We start from the raw sequence: 24,481 nt of genomic DNA, 5'->3' as shown, positions 1-24,481 counted from the left end.
TACGGCTGTATTTGTTTTAGCAAGCGCAGGAGCAGGAAACAGGAGGCCGAGGCAGCATGCTGGCACACTTTGTGACTGAACACACTATGCGTATACTTTACATACGCAGCAAACACACAGCTGTCACAACTTGGAATTATTCAGTGTGTGTACACGTGTGGGTGCAAATGTGCTTGTGCAGAAGACTGTGTGACGTACGTGTATAGCAGATTGGTCGTCACTCTGTCATGTCCCCGTGCAACTTTTCATTTCAATGCCAGCTGTTATCAGGTAACAGTGTGTGAGCGTGCATGCGTGCGTGCACGTGTACGTGCATGCGTGCACAAGCACAGTAGCACACACATGCACATTAGTGTTACGCCACCTGTAGTGGAGCCGACGATGGCAGTATTCTGGTCCACAGCCTCCAGGAACTGGCCGATGACCAGGGGGATGCTCTGTATTCTCTTCACCTCCTCCTGGGCGTGCAGGAACTCCTTCTTCAGGTTCTTCTGCTCATCTTTGATGTACTCCTCCTGCACCTCCAGGAACTCCAGCTCCTGCTGCAACTTCTATTGGGGGGGGGGGGCAATGACATCAGCAAAAGCAGCTGAAAACACCATGGGGTCGACAGGGGCGTGACTTGGCTCAGGTAGTAAGAGCAGTCGGCTGGCAGTGGGAGGGTTGCCAGTTCGATCCCCCGCCTGGGCTGTGTCGAAGTGTCCTGAGCAAGACACCTAGCCCCCAAATGCTCCTGACGAGCTGGTTGGTGCCTTGCATGGCAGCCAATTGCCGTCGGTGTGAGAGTGTGTGTATGAATGGGTGAATGAGAAGCATCAATTGTACAGCGATTTGGATAAAGGCGCTATATAAGTTCCAACCATCTACCAGAGACACTGGCAGCTACACGTGCTAAATATGAAGTGAAAGCCAAGGATACATTGAGTGGTTAAATGAAGTAAAGAACACAGTCAAACAGTAAAAAAGTAAACGATAATAAAAAAAACTAAGGCATAACTTCAATTCATTATTCTTTTTTTTGTTGTTGCAAGAAGAAGGCTAGTTCTATAATGACTCCCTTTAGATTTCATTTTTCTTTGTCATTAGGAATATGTATACTAATAACAACAGGAGGGATTAAATGAAAGCTGCAACAAACACACTTAGGGAAACTAGCTGATACTATGCCAAAGTTTTTTTATTCATTCATGCTGTTGTGATTTCATTCATGAATTCAACCATTTAGAGCAGGCGCTCACACTTTAGTGCTTCTGAGTTTTGGCGGAGAAGTCAATTTCCCTTTGGGATCAATAAAGTATCTCTCTCTCGTTGTCGCTCAGTGAATAACAAGGGTGAAAAATGGTACAGTATGGAGCCAGACACTACAGACCTTGTATCTGCTGTATAAGTCCTCCAGGTCCTCGGGTTCGGGGGCCAAAAAGGAAAGGCCAGTCTGCGGCCTTGAGGTGAGCATGGCAGGCACCTCGTCCTCGAAAATGACAAAATTACATCCTTTCAGATAAAGTATTCACAGCTAACAGCCACAACAAGCCAATCAAAAGCTAAGTTATGCTTGTCAATTACCCGAAAAGTAATAGCTAGCCAGCTAGCCAACGGTAACGTTATCGGATTCTGGATAATACAGGTTTAGACCGATCAGAAACATCATATTTGGATGGTTACGGTTATCGTAATTAATTAACAAACTGGTTAGCTAACTATAGATAACTAGGCAGAGGCTGTTGTGAAAAATATGGAAAACGTGAAGCTAGTTAGCCAACTGGAATGTTGCACCAGTCAATTAGCCGGCTACCGAAACACATTTTGGTTTAGATTGCATTAAACAAGCATAGCTAGCTATAGTTCACCTAGCTATTATTATTTAGCCCGCGTGGTAGTTAATGTGCCCAGCTGCTTGTAAATTACTACCCAAGACAAGCTAGTTGGCTACAATAGGATCAGCTCAACAAATAGCTAACACTGGCTAGCTAGCTACATCGGAGCCCCCGGCTACACAAGTTAGCCTTGTAGCCACTGAATGAATTGGCATCTTTTTGAGCCAAGACTAAAGTCCCCCAGTTTTACCAGCAGGCAAAATAACTGCCGATATCACTACGTGAGCCTAGTGGCCTAATGTCTATGAAAATGTCTGTAGACAAAATACTTGCCCATCGTTGAACTAACGTGAAAAATATTAACTATATTAGCATACCTGAGCTTTTTCAACAATCACCCCGATCTCCTCCATGTTCGTTTTCTTTTCAGCTAGCGTCTTGACATTACCACGTACATAAAAGCGGAAGTAGCGTCACTGTCAACATTTGCTAGGGTCTTGTGGGTAGTGTAGTAACTTCTTTTTAAAGCCAACCGTTCAAATTTGCTCAATATCAAGGTGTTCGCTTATACAGTACAGGCAAGCATAGTGCCTAGGAGTTATTCTTAAGAATACCATACCATTTACATCATACAGGAGTGAACAATTATTGTCCGTATGTAGCGCAAAACAGTGATTTATGAATGCAACATTAGTGTGTATGTGTATCATAAATGATTAGGCATATTATCTGCGGCCAAAACCTAAAAATACACCATATAAGGCCATGGTCATGCAGCATGTGTTGACAATGTTATCAACAAGCAATGTTTAAATACTGAAAAACACCTGCTCTTTTTCAATCACTGTACTGGCGATTCCAACATTGAGCAGCAGGTGTCAGGTTAGACATTACATTTACATTAATTTGGCAGATGTTTTTATCCAGAATGACTTACAAAATCGGAGAAACATAAATCCATCCACCGGATTAACATGGGTAATGCTGCTGATTGCCCAGCCAGGGAATAAAGATGCAGCACCATTACATTAATACACCAGCACAAGTTAACTAAGCAATAACCAATTAAAAACTAGGCTATAGGCCTGCATAACAAGCCATAAGAGCTAAATTATAACCAAAAGTAATGAAACATAACTTGACTAGTACAAATATGGGAGTAAAAAAAGAAAGATAAATAACTGATAATGTCAGATCAAGAAATATTTCTTGATATATATATATATATATATATATATATATATATATATATATATATATATATATATATATATATATATATATATATATATATATATATATATATAATCAACTACAGTAAAACTTGTTATCACTGATAAACATGATTTACACTCCAATGCTTTCATTACAGTGGATTAATTACAAATATAAATGGTTGGGATTTATATAGCATCTTCATCCAAAGCGCTGTACAATTGATGCTTATCATTCACCCATTCATATACACACACACAGACAGCGATTGGCTGCCATGCAAGGCGTCGTCAGGAGCATTTGGGGGTTAGGTGTCTTGCTCAGGGACACTTCGACACAGCCCGGGCGGGGGATCGAACCGGCAACCCTCTGACTGCCAGACGACTGCTCTTACTGCCTGAGCCACATCAGCCCTACTGCCTGAGCCATGCTAATAAGGTCACGGAACACACCGGTGTTATGCCACTTCCTGCTGATGACAAGAGAGCAAAAAAAAGTTTGTTCTGTAGTTACTGGCATATTTCTCTCACGACACAAGGCATATTGCCACTCCAGACACAGTTGTTTCAGCATTTCTCAGTGAGTATTTTTTTTTTTCAACCTTTTCAACGTTACATCTTAAAATTAAGTGCAGGGAAACATTTTGCTACGTGTACCATCAGCACTATCACTACCCAGGTAAAAGGCTTTCATGAATTTGGAATATAATCCCTTGGCTATCCATATTTCCAGAGTATGTGTGTGCTTTCTTTCCAACATGCATTCATTATGGTCTGGACACCAGTCTGTCATTAAGCTTTCTCTGACATCCTCTTCAGGTGTTAGCTGATCCATATTTGCCTCTGTGCTTATTTCCCTTTTAATTTCATTATTTATTGTTGAAGTGCATGAGCCAGTGGTGTTTAAACAGGGTCATGTCCTTGCAAAAACAATACACTGAATAGATTTATGGTTGAGATAAAAAGATGAGGAGACACAGGAGACAATAGTTTCAGCTTGTATTTCCTGGTACTTACCGCAAAATGTGGTAAACAATATCAAAACACTGGGGGTGGGGGGCGGGGGGGGGGGTGACATATATGTTCTGCACAACAACACCTACGCAGAGATATTTCTGTACCCTGCAGATAAAACTAAAACTGGGGGTTTCCATCTTGCAGTGAATGCTGAAATATGAAATACAGAGAACCTTGATGTAGTCTTCTCTATATTTTAGAGACTCCTTTACAACTGGAAGCATTTTTTGTGTATCTTCTGTGGTCTGCCAGGTAGTTTGATGTCGCTGAGCTCACCAGTGTGTTTTTAATTCCAAGTGATGTACTAACATTTGTGTTTGAAAAGTGTTTTCAGCCGCAGAACTGCTGCTCACTGGATGCTTTTGTTTCATTATCTCTAAACTAGTACATAAAAATCCCAGGACGGCAGCAGTTTCTGCGATGCTGGTAGCACCCCCACCACAGCTAGCTCTAACAATCACACCACAGTCAATGTTACTGAACAACAGCAATATCTTTTAACTGCGAGGAGTCAGAGAAGTACGGGTTATGAGAAGACAAGAAGACATGACTGTGTGTCACGGCTGCGTTTTCAGTACAAGGAACTCCATGTGGCTCAGTGTGAGTGTGCTGGTGCTTCTGCTGCAAGGTGAGTCTGTCCCACAAAAGAAAGATGTTCAGTTAAGTTACGCTGCATTACGTTTGCTTTAAGTTACATTAAGTCAAGTCATGTTAGGTTAAGTTAAGTTACATAAAGTTAAGTTACGTTAGGTTAAGTTAAGAAGTTCAGTTTAAGGGAGAGCTGCAGACTGATAATTAAAGATATTAAAATGGATAAAGGATATAAAAAGATAAATTGTAATGAGTGGGAGGTGACAATCTTTTACTTGTCTTTCTTAACATATACTGTAAGCAGAAAATATTATCTTCTCACCCAGTTCAATATTTGTCTGCACTCTCCACTGATTGGATTAGTCATCAAAATGTATAAAATAAACACATATTTAATTTAAAACTCTACAAATACTACAAATTGCTAATCAATTAGTACTTTTCTGTAGCCTATATGAAAACTGTCTTATTAATGCTCATACTTAATGTAATCATACTTACCTGACCTGGACCTACCTGATATGAAATCATACATAAAAAGATACCTTGTTTCATTCAATCTCAAAGAGAGTTTGTAAGGAATAGCAACCTATCTGTCTGCCTAAATGTCCGTGGTCATGGCAGCCAATGTGCAACAGCTGTCTGTCTAACTTCAATGAACCGTGAGAAACTAGTTTTTAGACAACTATCACCTGCATTCTGAAAGGATTCTTTGGATTGTTTCCATAGAGGCACCCTTTTATATTGTTCCTTATGGATCCCTCCATCAAAGGTGTGAAGCATCAGAGCTCGGGGACAAATAACTATTTGGCAAGAAAAAGAACCCTTTAACTGGGTAGGGTTCTTCTATGGAATCACTGGATTCCGATTGGAACCATTTTTTTCTGGGAGTGTACTATAATCAGGATGCCATCAACAATATAATGAATAAAAAAACACTAATGTTGTTTTCTTCTTCCTTCCAGAAACCTCTGGGCAGATTGTGACCCAGACCCCAAGCACGGTCGTGTCGAAGCTGAATGGGAACGCCACTCTGTCCTGCAGGTTCTCCCACACACCGGACCAGGAGGTGAATGGGGTCATCCTGTACTGGTACCGCAAAAAGGACGAAATTGCCTACCCCACCTCCCATGCCCTACCGGAGTACCAGAACCGTGTCCAGACCATTGAACGCAGTAAGACCGCTGAGGACAAGTCCATGGTCCTGTTGAACGTAAGCTGGACAGACTGTCACAGGTACCACTGCCTGCTGTCATACGATATCGGGAAAAAACCGGAAAGGAAGAGGGGATCAGGAGTACTGCTCCAGCTGTACGGTAATCAGCATTTTTTTCTTTAAACATTCGCAAGGACAAAGATCTCCTTTATTTAGGTAGCAGTTACATTGGTTGTTTAGATTATGCCTTACTCAGCTAAGTAAGGGGAAACCTGTAACTGAGTGGCGAAGGTACATGACTTGATTACGTTACATTTTTAGCATTTTGGCAGACGCTCTTATCCAGAGTGACGTACAGTTGATTAGATTAAGCAGGAGACAATCCTCCCCTGGAGCAATGCAGGGTTAAGGGCCTAGCACAAGGGCCCAACGGCTGTGCGGATCTTATTGTGGCTACACTGGGATTAGAACCACTGACCTTCCGTGTCCCAGTCATTTACCTTAACCACTACGCTACAGGCCGCCCAATAAGATCCAAACAGCTGGGGATCGAACCGGCAACCCTCCGACTGTCGGACGACTGCTCTTGCTGCCTGAGCCATGTCGCCCCCGTGTGTGTGCGTGCGTGCGTGTGTATATGTGTGCATGTGTTCATGTGTGTGTGTCTGTGTGTGCGTGTGTGTGTGTGCCCGTGCGTGTGTGTATATGTGTGCATGTGTTCACGTGTGTGTGTGTGTGTGTGCGTGTGTGTGTGTACGTGTGTGTGCCCGTGCGTGTGTGTATATGTGTGCATGTGTTCATGTGTGTGTGTGTGTGTGCCAACTCTCGCCCCAGATTCTATGACCTTTGGCCGTGTCCCTGAGATGGGGAGCAGCCTGCGGTGTTCTGTGAGAGTGTCTCCGGACCCCGGCTTCCGTCTCAGCATGTTCCAGAACGGCGAGTACGTCCACACTGCCTATACCGTCACCCCCAGCCCCAACTACTCCACGCTGTCACTCATCCTCCCGATCCTCGACGGCGTGAGGTACGAGTGTCGACTCAATCACAGCTCTGATGTGCTCCTCAGGGAGGCCTACTACATCCCAGGTGAGTCCGCTTTTTAACACAGAGACGGCGTTTCCACACTGCTCTTGAAATACGTCTTTTCTTCTCACATTTAAAGTGCTTGTCAAGCCAGGAGGCAAAGACGTAGGCCTGTGCATACCTTTTTAACCCTATAAGGTATAAGATCACAAAGACAGTTTGTGAGTAGAATGTTCGAAGCTGAACGTTCTAGTGCTGATGTAACAAATGCTACTGGTAATTGAAACAATGGGGTTCTAGAACACAGACGTACTGTGTTTTAATAAACATTCCAAAATACGTATTCTTCAATGAGGGAAATGTACCAAAGGGGAAGTAATGAAAGGTCCTTTTATGTGCAGTATCCAAACTGTTATTCCCAAACGTGATAGCAGGAGTTCTGACCCAGAGCGAGGCTGTTTCTTCTCTTGTGCCGTGTGTGTCCTATGTCCAGCGTTCGTGTCTGAGCATGTCTGTTTCTCTGAACTTACAGAACTCCCTGAGCCAGTCTTCCTCTACGTGGCCATTCTGCTTGTGCCTTTCATCGTTTGTGTCATCTTCCTGACTGTGCTCCTCATCCAATCCAGGCACTGAGGAGAGGCTTCCTGCAAACATGTGTAACTGCCCAGGGGAAACCTTGTCTTTGCTTCCTCAGCATATTACAAAGAAAAAAGACCCAAACACAAACTACTTAACCGTGTTAAAATAACATGAATCGAGTTTAGATTAGTCGAAAAAGGGACCACACAGTTAAAAGTACTCTATAAAGAGTTGTTGTTGTTTTTTTTTGTTTTGTTTTGTTTTTACATTGAACTTTTTTTTTGTGTGGGCCTTTCCAACTGCCAATTTCAGTGCAGGATATACAAAGATCATGTACATGGTAAATGGACTGCATTTACTATATAGCGCTTTACAACTGATGCCTCTCATTCAGCCATTCATACACACACACTCACACACAAACGGAAACAGGCTACCATAAAAGGTGCCAAACAGCCTCTTAGTGGTCAGGTGCCTTGCTCAGGGACACACCAAGAGTGGATGATTGGACTGTCAACCTTCCGACCGCTCATATCAACTAAGCTAATATCGCCCACATACAAGGAATCTGCCAGTTGCTGTCAAAGGCCAAATGCAGGGAGAGCCAAACTGCCTGGAAACCACGGCTTGAAAACTTCTGTCATGCAATGTTCTTCCACCTATCACATCATTTAGAAACTACAGAGCCATGGGGGGAGGGATGTGAAAATGATGTTCCACTTAAGCGTATCGCGAAAGGCGTATTGCGAAACCACATAAGGTGTTGTTCCTCTCAAAGAGCTTGCTAACATGCTTATGCTTATTAAGGATGAAAAAAAAAAAAAAAACTTGTACTTGTACTTGTATATATATACAATATATATATATATATATGATGTATACTTTTACATAGATAAAACTATAAATGTACAGTAAATATCAATGAAAATTATTATTCTTTTTTAAATGATCAGACTTATAAAAAAAAATTATGCTTGGGGTGTTTACTTCTTTTTTTGGCATTGTGGATGTACTGAACGTTGAAAAAGCCTACTGAACTTGGCATAGCAAAAATGGAGAAATGAGCTTTCTGATAAACAATGTCTGAATGTCTGAGACTTATTGTACCATAGCGCTTCTGTGATTTCAACTGTATTGTAACTTCCCATTTGTATGATTTGACATTCTGACTCAAGTGGGAACCTACACTCAGTGAGCAATTCATTAGATAGACCTGTATACCAGCTTGTTAATGCAAATATTGAATCAGTCAATCATGTAGCAGAAACTAAATGCATAAAAACAAGAAGATGTGGTAAATAGGTTCAGCTGTTTTTCAGACCAAATGTCAGAATTAAATGTGATCTAAGTGACTTTGACCGTGGAATGATTGTTAGTTCCAGACAAGGTAGTTTCAGTATCTCAGAGACTGCTGATCTCCTGGGAGTCTCAAGAGTTTGCAGAAAATGGTGTGAAAAACAAACCAAAAAAACATAATCTGCGGGCAAAACGGCTTGTTAAGGCTGTTGAGAGAGGTCAGAGGAGAAGGGCCAGACCGGTCAAAGCTGACAAGGTGACAGCAATGCAAATAAGCACACATTACAACAGTGGTATGCAGAAGAGCATCTCTGAACACACAACACATCAAACCTCTAAGTGGATAGGCTACAGCAGCAGAAGACGTCTAAAACATAATAAATACCTAATAAAGTGCTTCCTGAGTGTATTGAGCTTTCAGTTTCTTAGTGCATCACTTCTTTTTCTTTGTTTCCTGGTTTCGGTTGAACAAGAACAGAAACAAAATGTAGGGTCCTCATTTCAGCTTGACAGACAGTCCAAACGGACAAGGATATGAAAATGTAAACATGGCCGTTAGCTTCAGTGGAAGCTATTTGCAGTTGAAGAATTGGATTCAGACCATAGAGTGTACATATGAGGTAGAGAGGGTAAGAATTGGATTCAGACCATAGAGCCTACATATGAGGTAGAGAGGGTATCGGCCAGTCCAAGGAAATAGGAGTATTTATAATTTACACCTTTGCTTGAAAGTATTCTAGCTCTCCACAAAATAAGATCTTGTATTGTAATTCTAGGGAGCTTAAAATTGACCCACACCCACATCACTGCTGATATAAAAACACCACAGATCAGAGAAGTTGGTTATGCTGGTGACCATTATGTTGGAAAGTTGATCTATCAGACAAATTTCCCACTAAAGACCCATAGGAAGTGCTAACTTCATTCTTTCAATGCCTACTCTTGTAGCCTGTCAATACCTTATCTTATAGCCAGTATTAGGTGTACCAACAGTCCAACAGTTCAGTTCAACACCATGTGTGATGTCAGAAGGATTGAGTTGAACATACAAGGGAGAAAAGATAACACAAACATTTGAATAGAAAACAGTAACAGTAAGTGTCTTTAACCCTCCTATTATGTTAAGATTTTAGGACCACTTTTTCTCACCCCAGCCACAGCATAGTGGTCACTATGCCAATGTCAGTATATTTATGACGAGCATTAATTAACATTGATTTTTCAGGATTCTTTGGGTTTGGACGTGTGGGCGCATTGAGATTTTGTGTCAGGTTCACAGAATCACAATAACTTTTGAAGTTGCCATCAGCAGTAGACAACCAATCCCAGTTAAGATCACCAGTAAGTATGCCCAGACAAATGAAACTATATGCCTGAAATACGTAAGACAGATCATTCTGATTTTAGCAGAAAGTTTATTCAGTTTATTATTTTTTCTTTGGTTTGCAGCCTTGTTACCATCTCCTCAAAGGTGGTCATACTTGCATTGAAATGTGCATGTATATACGGAAAATATTACATTACATGACATTTGGCAGATGCTCTTATCGTAGATACCTGGAGCAAGGCAGGGTTAAGGGCCCAACGGCTGTGCGGATCTTATAGTGGCTACACCGGGGATTGAACAACCAACCTTGCGTGTCCCAGTCATGCACCTTAACCACTACGCTACAGGTCACCCTATAGATGTAGATGTAGTTGTCACTGAAGAGATTGTTCCACTATTACTGCTGTGTATGTACTGCTGAAACACCTGGCTGACATTTCAGCGAACAACCTGCCCAGGTGTTTTTTGTTTGTGCCCCGTTACCACATATACAAAAGGGGCCACCTTTGGATTGGCATTTGCCTTGTTGGGGAAAATGGATGCAGGCAGAGGCCGAGGAAAAAGACGTCGCGGAAGAGCAAGAATAGTTGTGTCTGATGAATCAGAGCCACAGTTGTTGATCATGTGATAAATCATGGTCTATCCCTGAGGGAAGCAGGTTTGAGGGTTCAACCAAACTTGCCTAGATCCACAGTGGCTTCAATAGTGAGGATTTTCAGGCAAACCAGCAGGTACTATACAATATTTAGAGCATTCTGACTGAAGGAATTCAGTTGATGTGTATATTACAGTAGTACTGTGATTTGAGAAGTCTCTAGAAAAAGCAGATGTATCAGTGCACATTTGTCTTTGACTCACTACAGGACCCAGCGGTTACCTCACACAGGGGGAAGGGGAAGAATGTTTACGCCTCAACAGGAGGATGCAATAGTTGGGATGGTCATTGCCAACAACAGCATCTGGCTAAGAGAAATACGAAACAACATAATCGCAGACAACATTTTATTTACAAACATTGACAGTGTTAGCACAACAACTATTTCAAGAGCGCTACAGAAACATCAAATCCAGATGAAACAGTTGTACACTGTCCCCTTTGACAGGAACTCTGAGCGTGTCAAGGAACTCAGGTACCAATATGTCCAGGTAAGATATCTAAGGTCATTTTGAACAACACAGCACACAGGCATTTTCTTTGAGATTTTGCACAGTAAGCTATACAATTTGTGACATATTGTACCTTGTGTATTCTCAAATTTACTATAGAGAGTCATGGAGCTTGAGGCCAGTGAAACTGAACACACATTCATCTACGTGGATGAGGCTGATTTCAACTTGGCAAAAAGACGCCGCCGTGGACGGAATGTAATCAGGAGAAGGGCAACTGTAGATGTTCCAGGCCAGTGGGGGGCTAACATAACCATGTGTGCAGCAATATCTGTTGATGGACTGCAGCTGCATAAGGCCATCATTGGCCCATACAATTCAGCAAACCTTATTGCTTTTCTTGATGAACTGTTTGAAAGGCTTTCAGCAGAAAGAGAGCAAGAGAGTGCACCAGTATATGTGATTGCATTGGACAATGTGGCCTTTCACCACTCCCGCCAGGTCACAGAGTGGTTTACAGCCCATCCCAGGATGATGTTGTTATTCCTGCCACCATACTTGCCTTTCCTCAACCCCATAGAATAATTATTTTCTGCATGGAGATGGAAGGCTTATGACCACCACCCACATGACCAGATGTCACTCCTTGATGCAATGGCTGCTGGGTGTATGGACATAACAGTGGATAAGGCACGCAAAGAGATTTTTTCCTCGGTGTCTGGCAAAGGATAACATTTGCTGCGATGTTGATGAAAATCTATGGCCAAATGCAGAGGACAGGATGAATGGGCCAGGCCAACAGTAGACAAACAGTAGACAATATGTGTGAATTATTGTATACAGTGAGAATATTGCTATTTGGTATGCATTTGTTATTGATTGTTATGTATTGAGTAATTGATTGAATTAAATTTTCTTTTCTGAACAACAGTATATTTCACTGTGAACAAATACAGTAAACCCCCTGAAGAATACTGTCGCTTTCGATTTGTTTCTTTATCATATTTTACATTACACAGTAAAAATTGTTATTTTGGGTTTCCGATACAGTAAAACATTCATTAATTTACAGTTTACTGTAAATTTACATACCTTGAAATATTTGTGGATGCAAAAATAGAGGAAAGGAAAATACATAATATATGTATTTAGCAATGCTCCTAGTTGTTTGTGTTTTGCAGTTCATTGAACATTGAGTGACAAAGTGGTCTTATGGGAGAAAGCATATGCTATAGTTATGGCAGCATGAGTCACTTTTGGGTGAAATATTAAGTGTTTTGATGATTGAAGTGCATTTTGCACCAAAGGTTAACTGATGTGCTCAGGTGCGTGTTTCAAAAGCACACTGTGTGAAGAGTTTTGAAAAAGTGGACATGGTATTGAGACAAGTGTGAAAATGATTGTAAAAAACTGTAATATAAGTAATACTGTACAATATCTATGTTAGTTCTTATTAGTAAGTAGTGCTATGTATGAAGTATGACAAACAAATCCTGGTTAACCAAGAGGAAAGTCACACAGCTGACCTTTATTAGTAATCAGACCACACGTGGTAGACAATTGGAATCAGTACCGGAACGCAGGAATGACAGTAAGCAAGCCAGTACCACTAATAGTGGAATAGCTAATAGTGGTACAAGCAGAAACAGTCTGTTCCTGGGTTCCATTGGTGTCGCACAGCAATCTGCGGAGGACAAAGGAACGTTGTGAGATAAAACTCTCTTCTTCTGTTAACATCCTGTTTCCAGTTCCCTTGTGATCTTTAGTCTTTCCTTCTTCATTCTGAACATGAAAAAAGCATGTTTGTGGGTGTTTACTGGAACAAATCCATTGAGCAGTATCAATTTACACGTCTGAACACAATGCAATAAAAAGAGCAGCTTTAATATGTCAGTAATATCAATAACTTTTTTATTTAATTAAGTAAATAAATTTGGCACCAAACTTGGGGTTATCCCAATGTGGAATTCTCAAGTTGCAGCTGCATTCATGCTGCAAACCTCACTGCTGTTTCAAGACAGCATACACATCCAAGATTCTCCTCCGAAACACGTGGAATCGCCAGCTGCTTCTTTGCATGCCGCCGACAACAGCTAAGCTTGCCAAAGTCGAAAGGAATGCCTTTCTCATGTGGTAACTGTAACTGTAATCGACATGATGACTGACCAGCAAGGTCACTAGCAAGGTCACTAGATAAAACCCAATCCAACTGGACCTTCATCAATTACACATCACCCAAGATGTGTAGATCTACCGGCCACAGTTTCCACTGGCACTATGCACAGCATAGTGTCTTAACCGAATGAGCCACCTTGCAGCCCAATAACAGTAACCTTGATTGGAGGGGGGGTGATCATGGGAACACCAATAAGGATGTATCACAATATAGGGGGTCCTATTGGTAACTGCCCTTAAACTTATCAATTTTTAAAAACCTGATATGAAATTTTAACACTTTTTGATATCAAGAAAAATGATTAAATGCTAAAATGGCTTGCCATACACCTTAGCTTTATTTTGAGCAGTGCGCTACGTCAGGCTGCTAAGTCAGGCTTCAAAGCTCCCTCCAAAGGAATTTAATGCCTTGATGCCATGTCGAGTGTTTTGATGCTGATCATGTGAAAGCAGTAAACAGGGTTATCCAATGGTTACAATGGTTTCATTCCTGTTTTATTCAAGTGCAACTAAACTGACAAAAGTGCATTAAAAAAACTATGGACATGGATTCATATGAATGCCAAAAATGTGATGAACTATTGTGTCACCCCTGCTCCCACATGTTGTGCCACGTGGGTGGAGAACCCTGGAGGGACCCGCGCAGAGCAACCGCGCAGACGTCGCGCATTAGGAGAGGTCTGGGAAGGAGTGTATCTTCCTAGATGCCACGCTGTGGAAGTTGGTCTGGGCAAAAGAACCGACACGAGTGAATGGAAGCCACACCCCCTGGGGAAGAAAGAGACGACTGGCTGCCCCTACACTAGCCGAGATGCAAGGTGCAGAAGCAGAGGAGGGGTCCAGAGGGATGATGATGGAAGCGGTCATCAACGAGCTGGCCAGGTCCCAGCGGGCCCTGCAGGAAGCGGTGGTCGAACTCTGTCGCCTATCTCCTCGTGACGGATCGAGACGAACCCCCCGAGATGTGTTGATGAAAATGACGGGCCCAACAGGCCCAACAGGCCTACCGGGATATGGCCATGGCTGATGCCATCGACTACCTCAAGTTGAGGAAAGCCATCCTGGCCCGATATGGGTTCAGCCTACCCGCACGAGCCCAACGATACCACGACTGGTCATATGACGCCTTCCAGCCTGCCCGGTCCCAAATCGCCGCCCTGACCTGCCTGACTAGGAGCTGGCTGGCTGAGGAAGATGGGCCACCCCTGTTGGAGAGGGTGTTGTTGGACCGATGCACCCGCGCCCTACCGAAGGAAGCCAAACGGTACGTGGCACAGATGGGCCCCGCCTCTGTAGAACTACTAGTAGGCCTCCTCGAAAACCATCAGGTAACCCAGAAGATGCTCCAATCAGAACGTACTGAAACCCAGAGCCGCCCAACCAGGGGCCCACAGCCTGTGAAGCACCCACCGGCCCGCCCTGACCCAAATTGCCGGGGCAGACCCGACGCAGGGAGACCATGGCCCATGTGGGATGCTACAACTGCGGAGAGGAGGGGCATCTGGCCAGGAGCTGCCCTGGGAAGGAGGTGTCCATGCCCACCGCCAGTGGTGGGAACAGCCCACCGCACCCCTGCCTGTACATGACCACCTGCTGGGCGCACCGGAGTACGGAGGCCCCAAGATTCCCAATACGAGTGGGGGGCCAGGACACTGAAGCAGTGCTCGACTCGGGCAGCGCCATCACCCTGCTGCGACCAGACTTTGCTGGAGAAAAGAGGGGTGAAGAGGTGGCGGTGGAGTGTATCTATGGGGACACAAGGAAATACCCTACGGTGTGGGTGGACCTAATCACCCCACGGGGGACGCACTCGGTAAGAGCAGGGGTAGTACCGAATTTACCTGTACCTGTGTTAATGGGAAGACCCCCCAACCAGTCTGGGCAGTGACGTCCGGGGACAGTGAAGGAGAGGCCCTGCTATCGGAGAGGGAACGCCAACCAAGCGCCCCGGCCACCAGTGGAACGGTCACCGCGTCTGAAAAGGAGCTCGGGGAGGCCCCGCCCCTGGAGAGAGAAGTCCGTCAGGCCTTCTCGGAGGGCCCCCGAGACATGAGCGAGGAGACTGAAGCACCCACTCGCTTTGGCACTGCCCAACTAAACGAGCCAAAGTTTGCTCAAGCCTGGAGAGATGCACGAGACATTAACGGGGCACCACAAGGGGCGGTGAGTACACCAGCTTATCCCTTCTTCAGGGTAAAACATGACCTGCTCTATCGAGTCTGTAACCCACAGGGGGGAAGTCGAACAGCTGCTCATCCCACAACCGTTTGTGCCCCGAGTCCTCTACTTAGGCCACACTCACCTGCTGGGAGCCTATCTGGGGATGGAGAAGACCTATGAGAGGATCCTGGCGAGGTTCTATTGGCCCAGGGTGAAAAGGGCTGTGGAGGACTACTGCCGACACTGCGCCGTGTGCCAACTCCACAGCCCTAAGGTAACCAACTAATCCCCCTGCTGGTCATTGACGTACCCTTCAGGAGGATTGCGATGGACATCCTGGGGCCCTTGCCGAAGTCCAGCCGGGGACATCGGTACATCCTTGTGATCCTGGATTACGCAACCCGCTACCCGGAAGCTGTCCCGCTCAGGACCGCGACAGGAAAAGCGGTCGCCAGGAAGTTGTTCCTGCTTTTTAGCAGGGTCGGGATAGCGGAGGAACTCCTGACAGACCAAGGATCGTGCTTCATGTCAGGGGTACTAAAAGAGATGTGCCTGACGGTAAGGACGGCAAGGACTGGGACCAGCTCTTACCCTCTCCTCTTTTCAGTCCGAGAGGTGCCCCAGAGCACGACCGGCTCGACCTCGGGGTCATTGAGGAAAGCCGCAGTGCCTGGTCCAGTCCCGTGGTGCTGGTCCCCAAGCCAGATGGGAGCTGGCGGTTCTGTAATGACTTCTGCCGGCTGAACGATGTCTCCCTGTGTGACACCTACCCCATGCCGAGAGTGGACGAGCTCATTGAGCGGCTGGGACCGGCCTGATTCATCAGCACCCTGGACCTGACGTGAGGATATTGGCAAGTTCCCCTAACACCCCGTGCCAGGGAGAAGACTGCCTTTGCGACCCCCACAGGCCTCTACCAGTACACAGTACTCCCCTTTGGCGTGCATGGAGACCCAGCCACGTTCCAGAGGTTGATGGACCAGGTGTTGCAGCCCCACCAGAAGTATGCGGCAGCCTACCTGGATGACATCGTCATCCACAGCACCGACTAGGACAGCCATGTCGACAAAGTCGAAGCTGTGCTGATGTCCCTGAGGGAGGCCGGGCTCACGGCTAGCCCTACGAAGTGCCGGCTTAGATTGGAGGAAGCAGCCTATCTTGGCCACACTGTCGGGAGGGGGCGGGTGAAGCCCCAGTCGAACAAGGTCGACAGCATTGGCACCTGGCCCCAACCGGCCACAAAGAAACAGTTGAGAATGTTCCTGGGCCTGGTGGGTTACTATCGGCAGTTCATTCCAGAGTTTGCAGCCCGAGCAACCCCGCTACATGACCTCACCAAAAAGGAGCAGCCCAACCGGGTCCAGTGGAACCCCCTCGCCACTGCAGCCTTCCAGGACTTACAGGCCGCCCTGGGTGAGGAACCTGTACTAATCTCTCCCGACTTTCAGAAACCCTTCGTGCTGCAGACCGACGCATCAGAAGTGGGCCTGGGAGCAGTCCTGTCACAGATCCAGGATGGAGTGGAGCATCCAGTGACATACATCAGCAGAAAACTCCTCAGCCAGGAAAGGAATTACGCCACGGTTGAGAAGGAATGTCTCGCCATCAAATGGCCGGTAGGTAAATTACGATATTACCTACTTGACCGTGAGTTCTTGTTGGTGACCGATCATGCTCCCCTAAAATGGATGTACCTTAACCGGGACAGCAACGCCCGAGTGACCCGCTGGTTTTTAGAGTTGCAGCCTTACCAGTTCAAGGTGGAGCATCGCGCTGGGAAGCTGCACCAGAATGCTGATGCGCTATCCAGGAGAGAGGATGGCCTAGGGGCAGATGCTCCCGCCTGGGGCGTGGAGCTGAGGGGGGGAGTATGTGGCACCCCTGCTCCTGCATGTTGTGCCACGTGGGTGGAGAACCCTGGAGGGACCCGCGCAGAGCAACCGCGCAGACGTTGCGCATTAGGGGAGGTCTGGGAAGGAGTGTATCTTCCTAGAGAGGTGATGGGGAGATCAGCACCTTGGAGAGAGATCCCTCTACCTGCAGTCCAGGACCCCGGACAGCGCACGTGAGTGAGCAGAGTGGAAGGTACTGACTCAGCTGCAGCCTGTTTCCTAATGAGCAGGGAATGGTATTTAAGGCACGGTCGAGGCTGCAAACAAGTTCAGTCGGCACCATTCCTGAGCGTGTGAGAGTGTGAAAGGCAGAGAGAGGAAGGACCTTCTATGCCCTGCTGTACTGACCCTGAAGGAGACCCCACCTTTACGAACGGCAACCCCAAAGACCTGGAAACGGACGCCGGACACCTGCGCCCACCCACTGCACCTCCGGATCCACCCCGAGGCACCACACTATGTACAGATCAGAGAATTCATGTTTCACATGTATGTCTCTCTGAATTCCTTTGCAAATCTCAGTTTACTTTAACAAAACGTTTTGGCAGCTAGCTCCATAAGCAGCGTGCATCCTCATTTGACGTCCACACTTCAGCATTTATAAATGTTCAGTAGTGGCTCTAAAGGAGTACTTCTGCCTGGGGTACATTACCTGCTTCCTCTGGCTCCAATGTGAGGAATTCTGAAACAAAATGTGTCAGTTAACATGATGTGGCTACATGCAACTGAGAGGCAGTTAACAAGAAATTCTGCATACAGTGCAGTCTACTATAGTATTTGCACAGTGGTACAATTTCTGTGTTCCAGCACATTGGATTTGAAATGAAACGATGAAGATCAGGTCAACTTGCAGACAGCCACATTGAAGGGTATTTACAGACTTGGTTATCCATGTCAGAATTACATCCCTTTTTATTCATCATTTCTGAAATTCTGGGGACCAAATGTAATTGGACAGTTGACTTCTCAGCGGTTTCTGATTAGTCCAATGTCAGTCGCTTCCATATCATCGGTATAAGTACCCACCTTTCAGTATCAAGTCTTGATTCTAGGCTTTTGATTGCCTGTGCCAATGACAGTCAAGGGAGCAATTATGAGGCAAGACTAGATATAGTGAAAGCTATTATACACGTATAATGGTTTAAAACACCTGACAAATCAGAAGCACCAGAGATGCCAACTGTCCAATTACTTTTAGTTCCATAAAATGGGGGTATGTATAGGGATGTGATTCCTTCACGCATCACCTGATATGGATGTCAATATCCTCAAATTAAAGGGGACAGTGTGCACTTTAACCTCATATTTATTGTTTTAAATCCAATGTGCTGGAGTACAGAGCCAAAAGACCAGAATTTGTACCAACTGTCCAAATACATATGAACTGCACTGTAAATGTCCTGTAGTTGCTCCACAGCAGGGGTGCACAACAAGAGCCAATCCGTCTCAGTACTTTGTGCCAACTCCTGGTCTTATTTCATTGATTCACTCATATATGAGTACCGGCTACAGCTGCAGACTGCAATGTATCCTCATGATTTTACTGTGCTCAAGTACAGGCTTGAACCAGGGTCATTTATAATAACCTGTCAGCAAATTAAAAACAAGGCAATTGGTTGGGACAAAAAGCATTACGCAGACTCAGGACCGGAGTTGTGTACCCCTGCTCTAATGGAATACTGCTGTATGGGGCACATTACCTATTTCCTTTGGCTCTGACTCCAACATGGGGCATTCTGTAATAAAATTACAAGTGCTCTGAACATACACTTGCATTTCATGTTTAACAGATATTAACCTAACAGATATTACATTGCAAATACAGTGCCTGATCCTTGTGATAATTACAGCAATGTTAGTCGATGCGTGAGGCATTCCTGCTCACCTTCTCCAGTCTTTCTTTCAGACCTGAGGGCCCGTTCTGGTGTTTCAAAAATGAAGGTGAGACCTGCCACTGAATCGTTGGTCACCATGAAAACATGTTTTTTCTTGCAGACGTGGTACCATGTTCCAGAAGGGGGCGTGTAGATCCCACACTCTGGAATGGCATTGCCCAAGCTGCCTCTGCTCCACACTGGGCCGTTGCCACTAAGTGGTTGCCAGACTTTGGTTACATTTTCGCAGGAAACGTCCAAGCACTCCTTATCGCTACAAAGAGAAGCAACACAAATTGAGAGATTGTCATGATCTGCGTTTTCAGTTTTTTATTTTATGTCTAAGTGCCCAGCATTTTCGCTTTTTGTTTCCCTTCCAACCATCCATCGATTTTTCTATACTGCTTGTTCCTGGCCAGACTAGTCAGGGGGCTGGAGCTAACCCTCTTGCTGTGAGGCGACAGTATCCAACAGCAAGAATTTTCTTTAAATAAGACAATCTGCATTATCCGAATGTGTCTGCACATGCATAGCTGCAGTTTATCTAAAATTACACAATTATATTCATCAAATGTCTGATTACAAAATAAAATAGGCATACTAAAAAAAAAGTAACAACAAAGCTGTTATGAAGCAAAACTCACTTTGCATGGGCTGAACGTGCTGTGAAATCCCAGCTTCCACAGAGTATGAACCCAGCAACATGTGGCCTGCCAACAAACAGAGCTTATGAACCAAAAAAACACAAAAAACGGTAACCCATAGGCCTACACAATCAAGCAGGTCACGCACTCAATCAGTAATCCATTTATTCAATAAAATTCCTTACACAAAAAATTCATTCATTCAATAAAATTCCAATCATGTTTTTTGCGGCGGCATGGATGGTGCAGTGGGTAGCACTGCCGCCTCACAGCAAGGAGGTCCTGGGTTCGAATACTCTTTCCATGCTGAAGATGCTACTACAGGCAAAAAGTCCCAGAAACAAGCAGGAACTGAATATGGCTGAAGTACAGGTCTGGCAGATCATCACCAGACTGGAAGATACCCAGCAGCTGGTAGCCTAATGTCCATCAATACTGTCCAATACTTAAATGGAAAAAAACAACGAAACCATTGCAAACAAACGAGGAGAAGCACCAGCAGTAGAATTGTTTCTGTCAATCATAGAACAATTATCTAAAGAACACAGTGGCATTAGAGTCGATGCACTATTTTCTGTTTTGTTTTTATTGGACTGTATAAATGTATAGTTTTTGGTGGTTTAGCCTGATTTTTTTATAAAAGCAATGAAAAAATAATTTCGTTTGGTCCACATACAGTGCTCTTGTGTTAACTGTGAAAAAATGCTTGTTTGCAATTGTAAAATCTGTGAAACTAACCCGCAGTATGTTATAATTATGTTAATCTTTACAGTATTCTGATTTTTTTTTGATGACTCCACTCTCTTTTTCCACCTTTCCCTTTATTTAGAACCACAAAAGGACCATATTGAAATATGTATGAAATATTTAACCAATGAGTTTGGAAGTGCAAGATTTATTCAAAGATATGATTTGTTGGTTTTTGTTTTCTTGATCCCTGTGTATGACATCTGCCTGCTTCTCTGGTCTCTTCTCTTGTTTTTGTGGATATCTGTACCTCTGACTTATTTGGACTGACCTCCCAGTTCTTTTAACCCGTTTTTGTCTGCCCCTTCATCTGCCTTCATTAAAACCTGCCATTTCTTCATCATCCCAGTGTCTGCTATTGGTTCCTCTGTCCCCCCGCCGTGAAAGTCAGACATCAGGAGGAAATAGACTAAATTGAGGTCTGTTTAGAGAGGACTGTGAGTCCTCATTATCTGACAGCCATTATAACCATGCAGAAAACTTACTTGTTAGCAGGTGCAGCACAAAGATCAGATGTTTCACCTGTAAAAGAATGATCAAACAATATTAGAGGGTTTTCATTGTGCGCACCTATTTTAAAAAATGAAATTAAAATTCGGAAGCATTTGATATTTTTAACCTCCAACATTTCTTGTCGCTGTACTTTATAGGTGGTCCCTGAAATTTCAGAGCGCAGACGGATTGCCATAGACGTCATTGTATTTTCCCATTTTAAAAACGTAAGTAAAAAAAAAATGCAAAAAAAGATGCAAGTTCACTGCTTACGTTTCCAGGGTTCAAAAAGAGTTTTGGCAGTCATTTGCGATACTTTATAACATTTCCATTAATCAAGTCAGAACCATGGACCAACGTGGATGGTCACAGAATCAAATCAACAAGTCAACAAATCAACTAACGATAGTTGGAATGCTATGCTACTTGTGTCAGTATCAGAGGAAAAGAACAATACAATAAATGCACTGAATGTATTGTTCACTGTGCCTAATTCACTGAATGCATTTTTTACAATAAAATATGAATTAATATATCAAAATAAATTTATTTTCCAAGCTTTTGTTATATCTTTCAACTTGTCATTATTTTTTTATTTATTAATAGTATATTTATATTTATTGCATGTACTTATGGACGCAACTCCTCCTCCAGTTAATAAAACTAAACGGACCCATTTGGTCGCTTCCTTTGTTAAGGGATGCAATTTATACTTCCTATATCATAAGGTTTTTTAAAACAGACCCCTGACTTAACATTGGTGGAACGCTAGGTTTACAGCAGACCTGTCCAACAAATGAAGAAACAAATCGATAACTGCTGGCAGAATTTGCAGCGTCCTTTTAATTTGACTTATGATTAATGTCATAATGTCATACTAGCTCATATCAACACATGATCAAGACAGTTCATGTTGGAAAACAGCAAACATATGTACCAGCAGCACTCTTGGTATATCAGAAAATAACAGACATTGTTTCTATGAGGACAATGTCTTCCACTGCTCCGAATAATGGGAAAGTAACCAATTTAGCTAATCTACCATGATTTCCCAAACTTTCTAAATACGTTTTACATACGTCTAAAAATCCTTTTAACAACCAGCCGTACAAAGAGAGACTTATGTTAACTTGCGTTTTAGAGTGATGGTGGATCTCGTGGAGTCTCATTCGACTAGAGTCTCATTAGTCTAGACTTCCTGTTCAGAACTTCCGGTACACATCTGCATGCGTGTGCGTGTGAGGCTCAGGGCCGATGACGGCGCAAGAGTCAAGACCGAAGTCTGCTCCAAGCACAAAGACGGCAGCCAAAGTTGTGGTACAGGCAGGCAATGGTCAACAAAACAGAAGTCAATAATCTTTGGTCAATAAACAGGCTTGGATCGTAACGGGTAGACAATGGCTTGACAAAAACGCGAAAGAGAGGCACTGACGATTTCGCCAAGACATGACATGAAACTGAGCGTTATATGCAGGTGTAGACAGGTGCAGACAATGAGATTGTGAGCAGCATGAGAATGGACATCAGGATTGACAAGTTAACAAGGTAATTACATTACATTACATTATTGGCATATTGGCTTATCCAGAGCGACGTACAACAAAGTTGACGTACAACAAAGTTTTTTTTTTTTTAAACAAACAAATAAACAAACAAACAACAAAGCAAAAGTGACCAAACTTAACTATCCAAATACTGCTTACCTAGCCAACTAAAAATACCGAAACACAAAGTAAATCACAAAGACAACAATTAAGGTTCACAGGGAGGTAGGGAGGGATGGGGAGATACATTTGTTAGCTAGACCCATATCTTTAATATTCTATAGTCCATCCATCCATCCATTATCTGAACCCACTTATCCCCGATCAGGGTCGCAGGGGGGCTGGAGCCTATCCCAGCATACATTGGGCGAAAGGCAGGAATACACCCTGGACAGGTCGCCAGTCCATCGCAGGGCACACGCACCATTCACTCACACACTCATGCCTACGGGCAATTTAGACTCTCCAATCGGCCTAACCTGCATGTCTTTGGACTGTGGGAGGAAACCGGAGTACCCGGAGGAAACCCACGCAGACACAGGGAGAACATGCAAACTCCGCACAGAGAGGCCCCGGCCGACGGGGATTCGAACCCAGGACCTCCTTGCTGTGAGGCGGCAGTGCTACCCACTGCACCATCCGTGCCGCCTATTCTATAGTCCTTTCTGTGAAATCCTGTTCCAAGCAATTGTTGCTGTGTTTCTAGTGTGGGGTGGCCATACGTTGCTATTGACTGTCAATTCACAAGCAGCTCATTTGCATAGCTCATAACTCAAAAACTATAAATTGTTTCAAAATGAAAGGGGGTATACATTTGTTAGCTGGACCCATATCTTTAATATTCTATAGTCCTTTCTGTGAAATCCTGTTCCAAGCAATTGTTGCTGTGTTTCTAGTGTGGGGTGGCCATACATTGCTATTGACTGTCAGTTGCCACCCAGCTCATTTGCATAGCTCATAACTCAAAAACTATAAATTGTTTCAAAATGAAAGGGGGTATACATTTGTTAGCTGGACCCTTATCTTTAATATTCTACAGTCCTTTCTGCGAAATCCTGTTCCGAGCAATTGTTGCTGTGTTTCTAGTGTGGGGGGGGCATACGTTGCTATTGACTGTCAGTTGCCAACCAGCTCATTTGCATAGCTCATAACTTAACAATTTATAGTTTTTGAGTTATGGGCTAGGCAAATGAGCTGGTCGTGAATTGACAGTCAATGGCATTGCATGCCCTTACCACACTGTAAATACAGTAACAATTGCTCGGAACATGATTTTAGATAATAAATGTATAATTTTATATATATTATACTTAGATTTAATGTATGCCCCTTCATACTTGGCAACATTTTTTTCAAACAGTAAGCAGGTATGCAAATGAGCAGTTATTGAACCGACAGGGTCAAGCAATTTATGCTTGGCCTACAATATAGTCACTAGTCAAATAGCAAGCTAGTTGCTTGCTGACTTTTATAAGTTCTATCAGCAATGAATTTAAACAATGGTAATTATGTGAGGAAGCGCAGCAAACGCGGTAACTATGTTCTCATTATTTAACGTTACTCAGCAGCTCTTATTTTGACGGAAAATCACAGGAAGTTGAAACCGGAACTTCTGTACAGGAAGTCTAATTGTTGCCAACTTCACGGAGCTGACGGACTTAAAGGCTCCGCCATCCAGCGTTCCACAGAGCTTGACTAAAAAAAATTAGACTTCTTGTTCAGAACTTCCGATACACACCTGTGTGCGTATGTGTGTGTGTGTGTGTGGACTGCATTTTGTTTTTTGTTGACTTAAGTTCTAACTATTGTTAAATAATACATTTACTTTG

General features: G+C 43.9%; 2 protein-coding genes and 1 long non-coding RNA gene across 6 annotated transcripts in view; 1 reads left to right on the top strand and 2 right to left on the bottom strand.

Annotated features, from left to right (window-relative positions):
* The window catches only part of psmc4 (proteasome 26S subunit, ATPase 4), a 49,032-nt gene that overhangs the window by 7,609 nt on the left and 16,942 nt on the right, over window positions 1-24,481 (bottom strand). The window contains exons 1-3 of one of the 2 annotated variants that reach the window (XM_061261750.1): window positions 2,192-2,306; window positions 1,370-1,468; window positions 365-551 (exon numbers count right to left, since the gene is read on the bottom strand). In XM_061261750.1, coding sequence (XP_061117734.1) covers window positions 365-551; window positions 1,370-1,468; window positions 2,192-2,227 — 322 coding nt within the window. In that variant the 5' untranslated portion in view covers window positions 2,228-2,306. Of the gene's footprint in view, window positions 1-364; window positions 552-1,369; window positions 1,469-2,191; window positions 2,307-24,481 lie in introns of those variants that run through there. The other variant, XM_061261759.1, reaches the window with a different exon arrangement.
* Window positions 3,402-9,086, top strand: LOC133136170 (uncharacterized). Of its 3 annotated transcripts, none has more exons than XM_061253449.1 (5): window positions 3,402-3,608; window positions 4,554-4,673; window positions 5,602-5,952; window positions 6,627-6,878; window positions 7,348-9,086. In XM_061253449.1, the coding sequence occupies exons 2-5, from the start codon at window positions 4,574-4,576 to the stop codon at window positions 7,446-7,448; spliced, it is 804 nt and encodes a 267-aa protein (XP_061109433.1). In that variant the 5' UTR covers window positions 3,402-3,608; window positions 4,554-4,573; the 3' UTR covers window positions 7,449-9,086. The 3 variants fall into 3 exon arrangements, with proteins under 3 accessions (XP_061109433.1, XP_061109419.1, XP_061109426.1); XM_061253435.1 differs by having other exon boundaries at window positions 4,431-4,673; XM_061253442.1 differs by having other exon boundaries at window positions 3,402-3,707; window positions 4,431-4,673.
* Window positions 11,003-18,301, bottom strand: LOC133121532 (uncharacterized). Its single transcript, XR_009708012.1, has 2 exons — window positions 18,004-18,301; window positions 11,003-17,807 (listed from the first exon to the last, which is right to left on the bottom strand). It is a non-coding gene; the product is annotated as an uncharacterized LOC133121532 (long non-coding RNA).

The sequence above is a fragment of the Conger conger genome, chromosome 1 (assembly GCF_963514075.1).
Source record: "Conger conger chromosome 1, fConCon1.1, whole genome shotgun sequence".
NCBI lineage: Eukaryota > Metazoa > Chordata > Actinopteri > Anguilliformes > Congridae > Conger > Conger conger.
This window is presented reverse-complemented; position numbering and strand designations above follow the sequence as displayed.

Coding starts and splice junctions, on each gene's coding strand:
- LOC133136170 (XM_061253449.1), top strand. CDS start 4,574: ATGAGAAGACAAGAAGACATGACTGTGTGTCACGGCTGCGTTTTCAGT. Junction 4,674..5,601: donor GCTGGTGCTTCTGCTGCAAG/GTGAGTCTGTCC, acceptor TCTTCCTTCCAG/AAACCTCTGGGCAGATTGTG. Junction 6,879..7,347: donor GGAGGCCTACTACATCCCAG/GTGAGTCCGCTT, acceptor CTGAACTTACAG/AACTCCCTGAGCCAGTCTTC.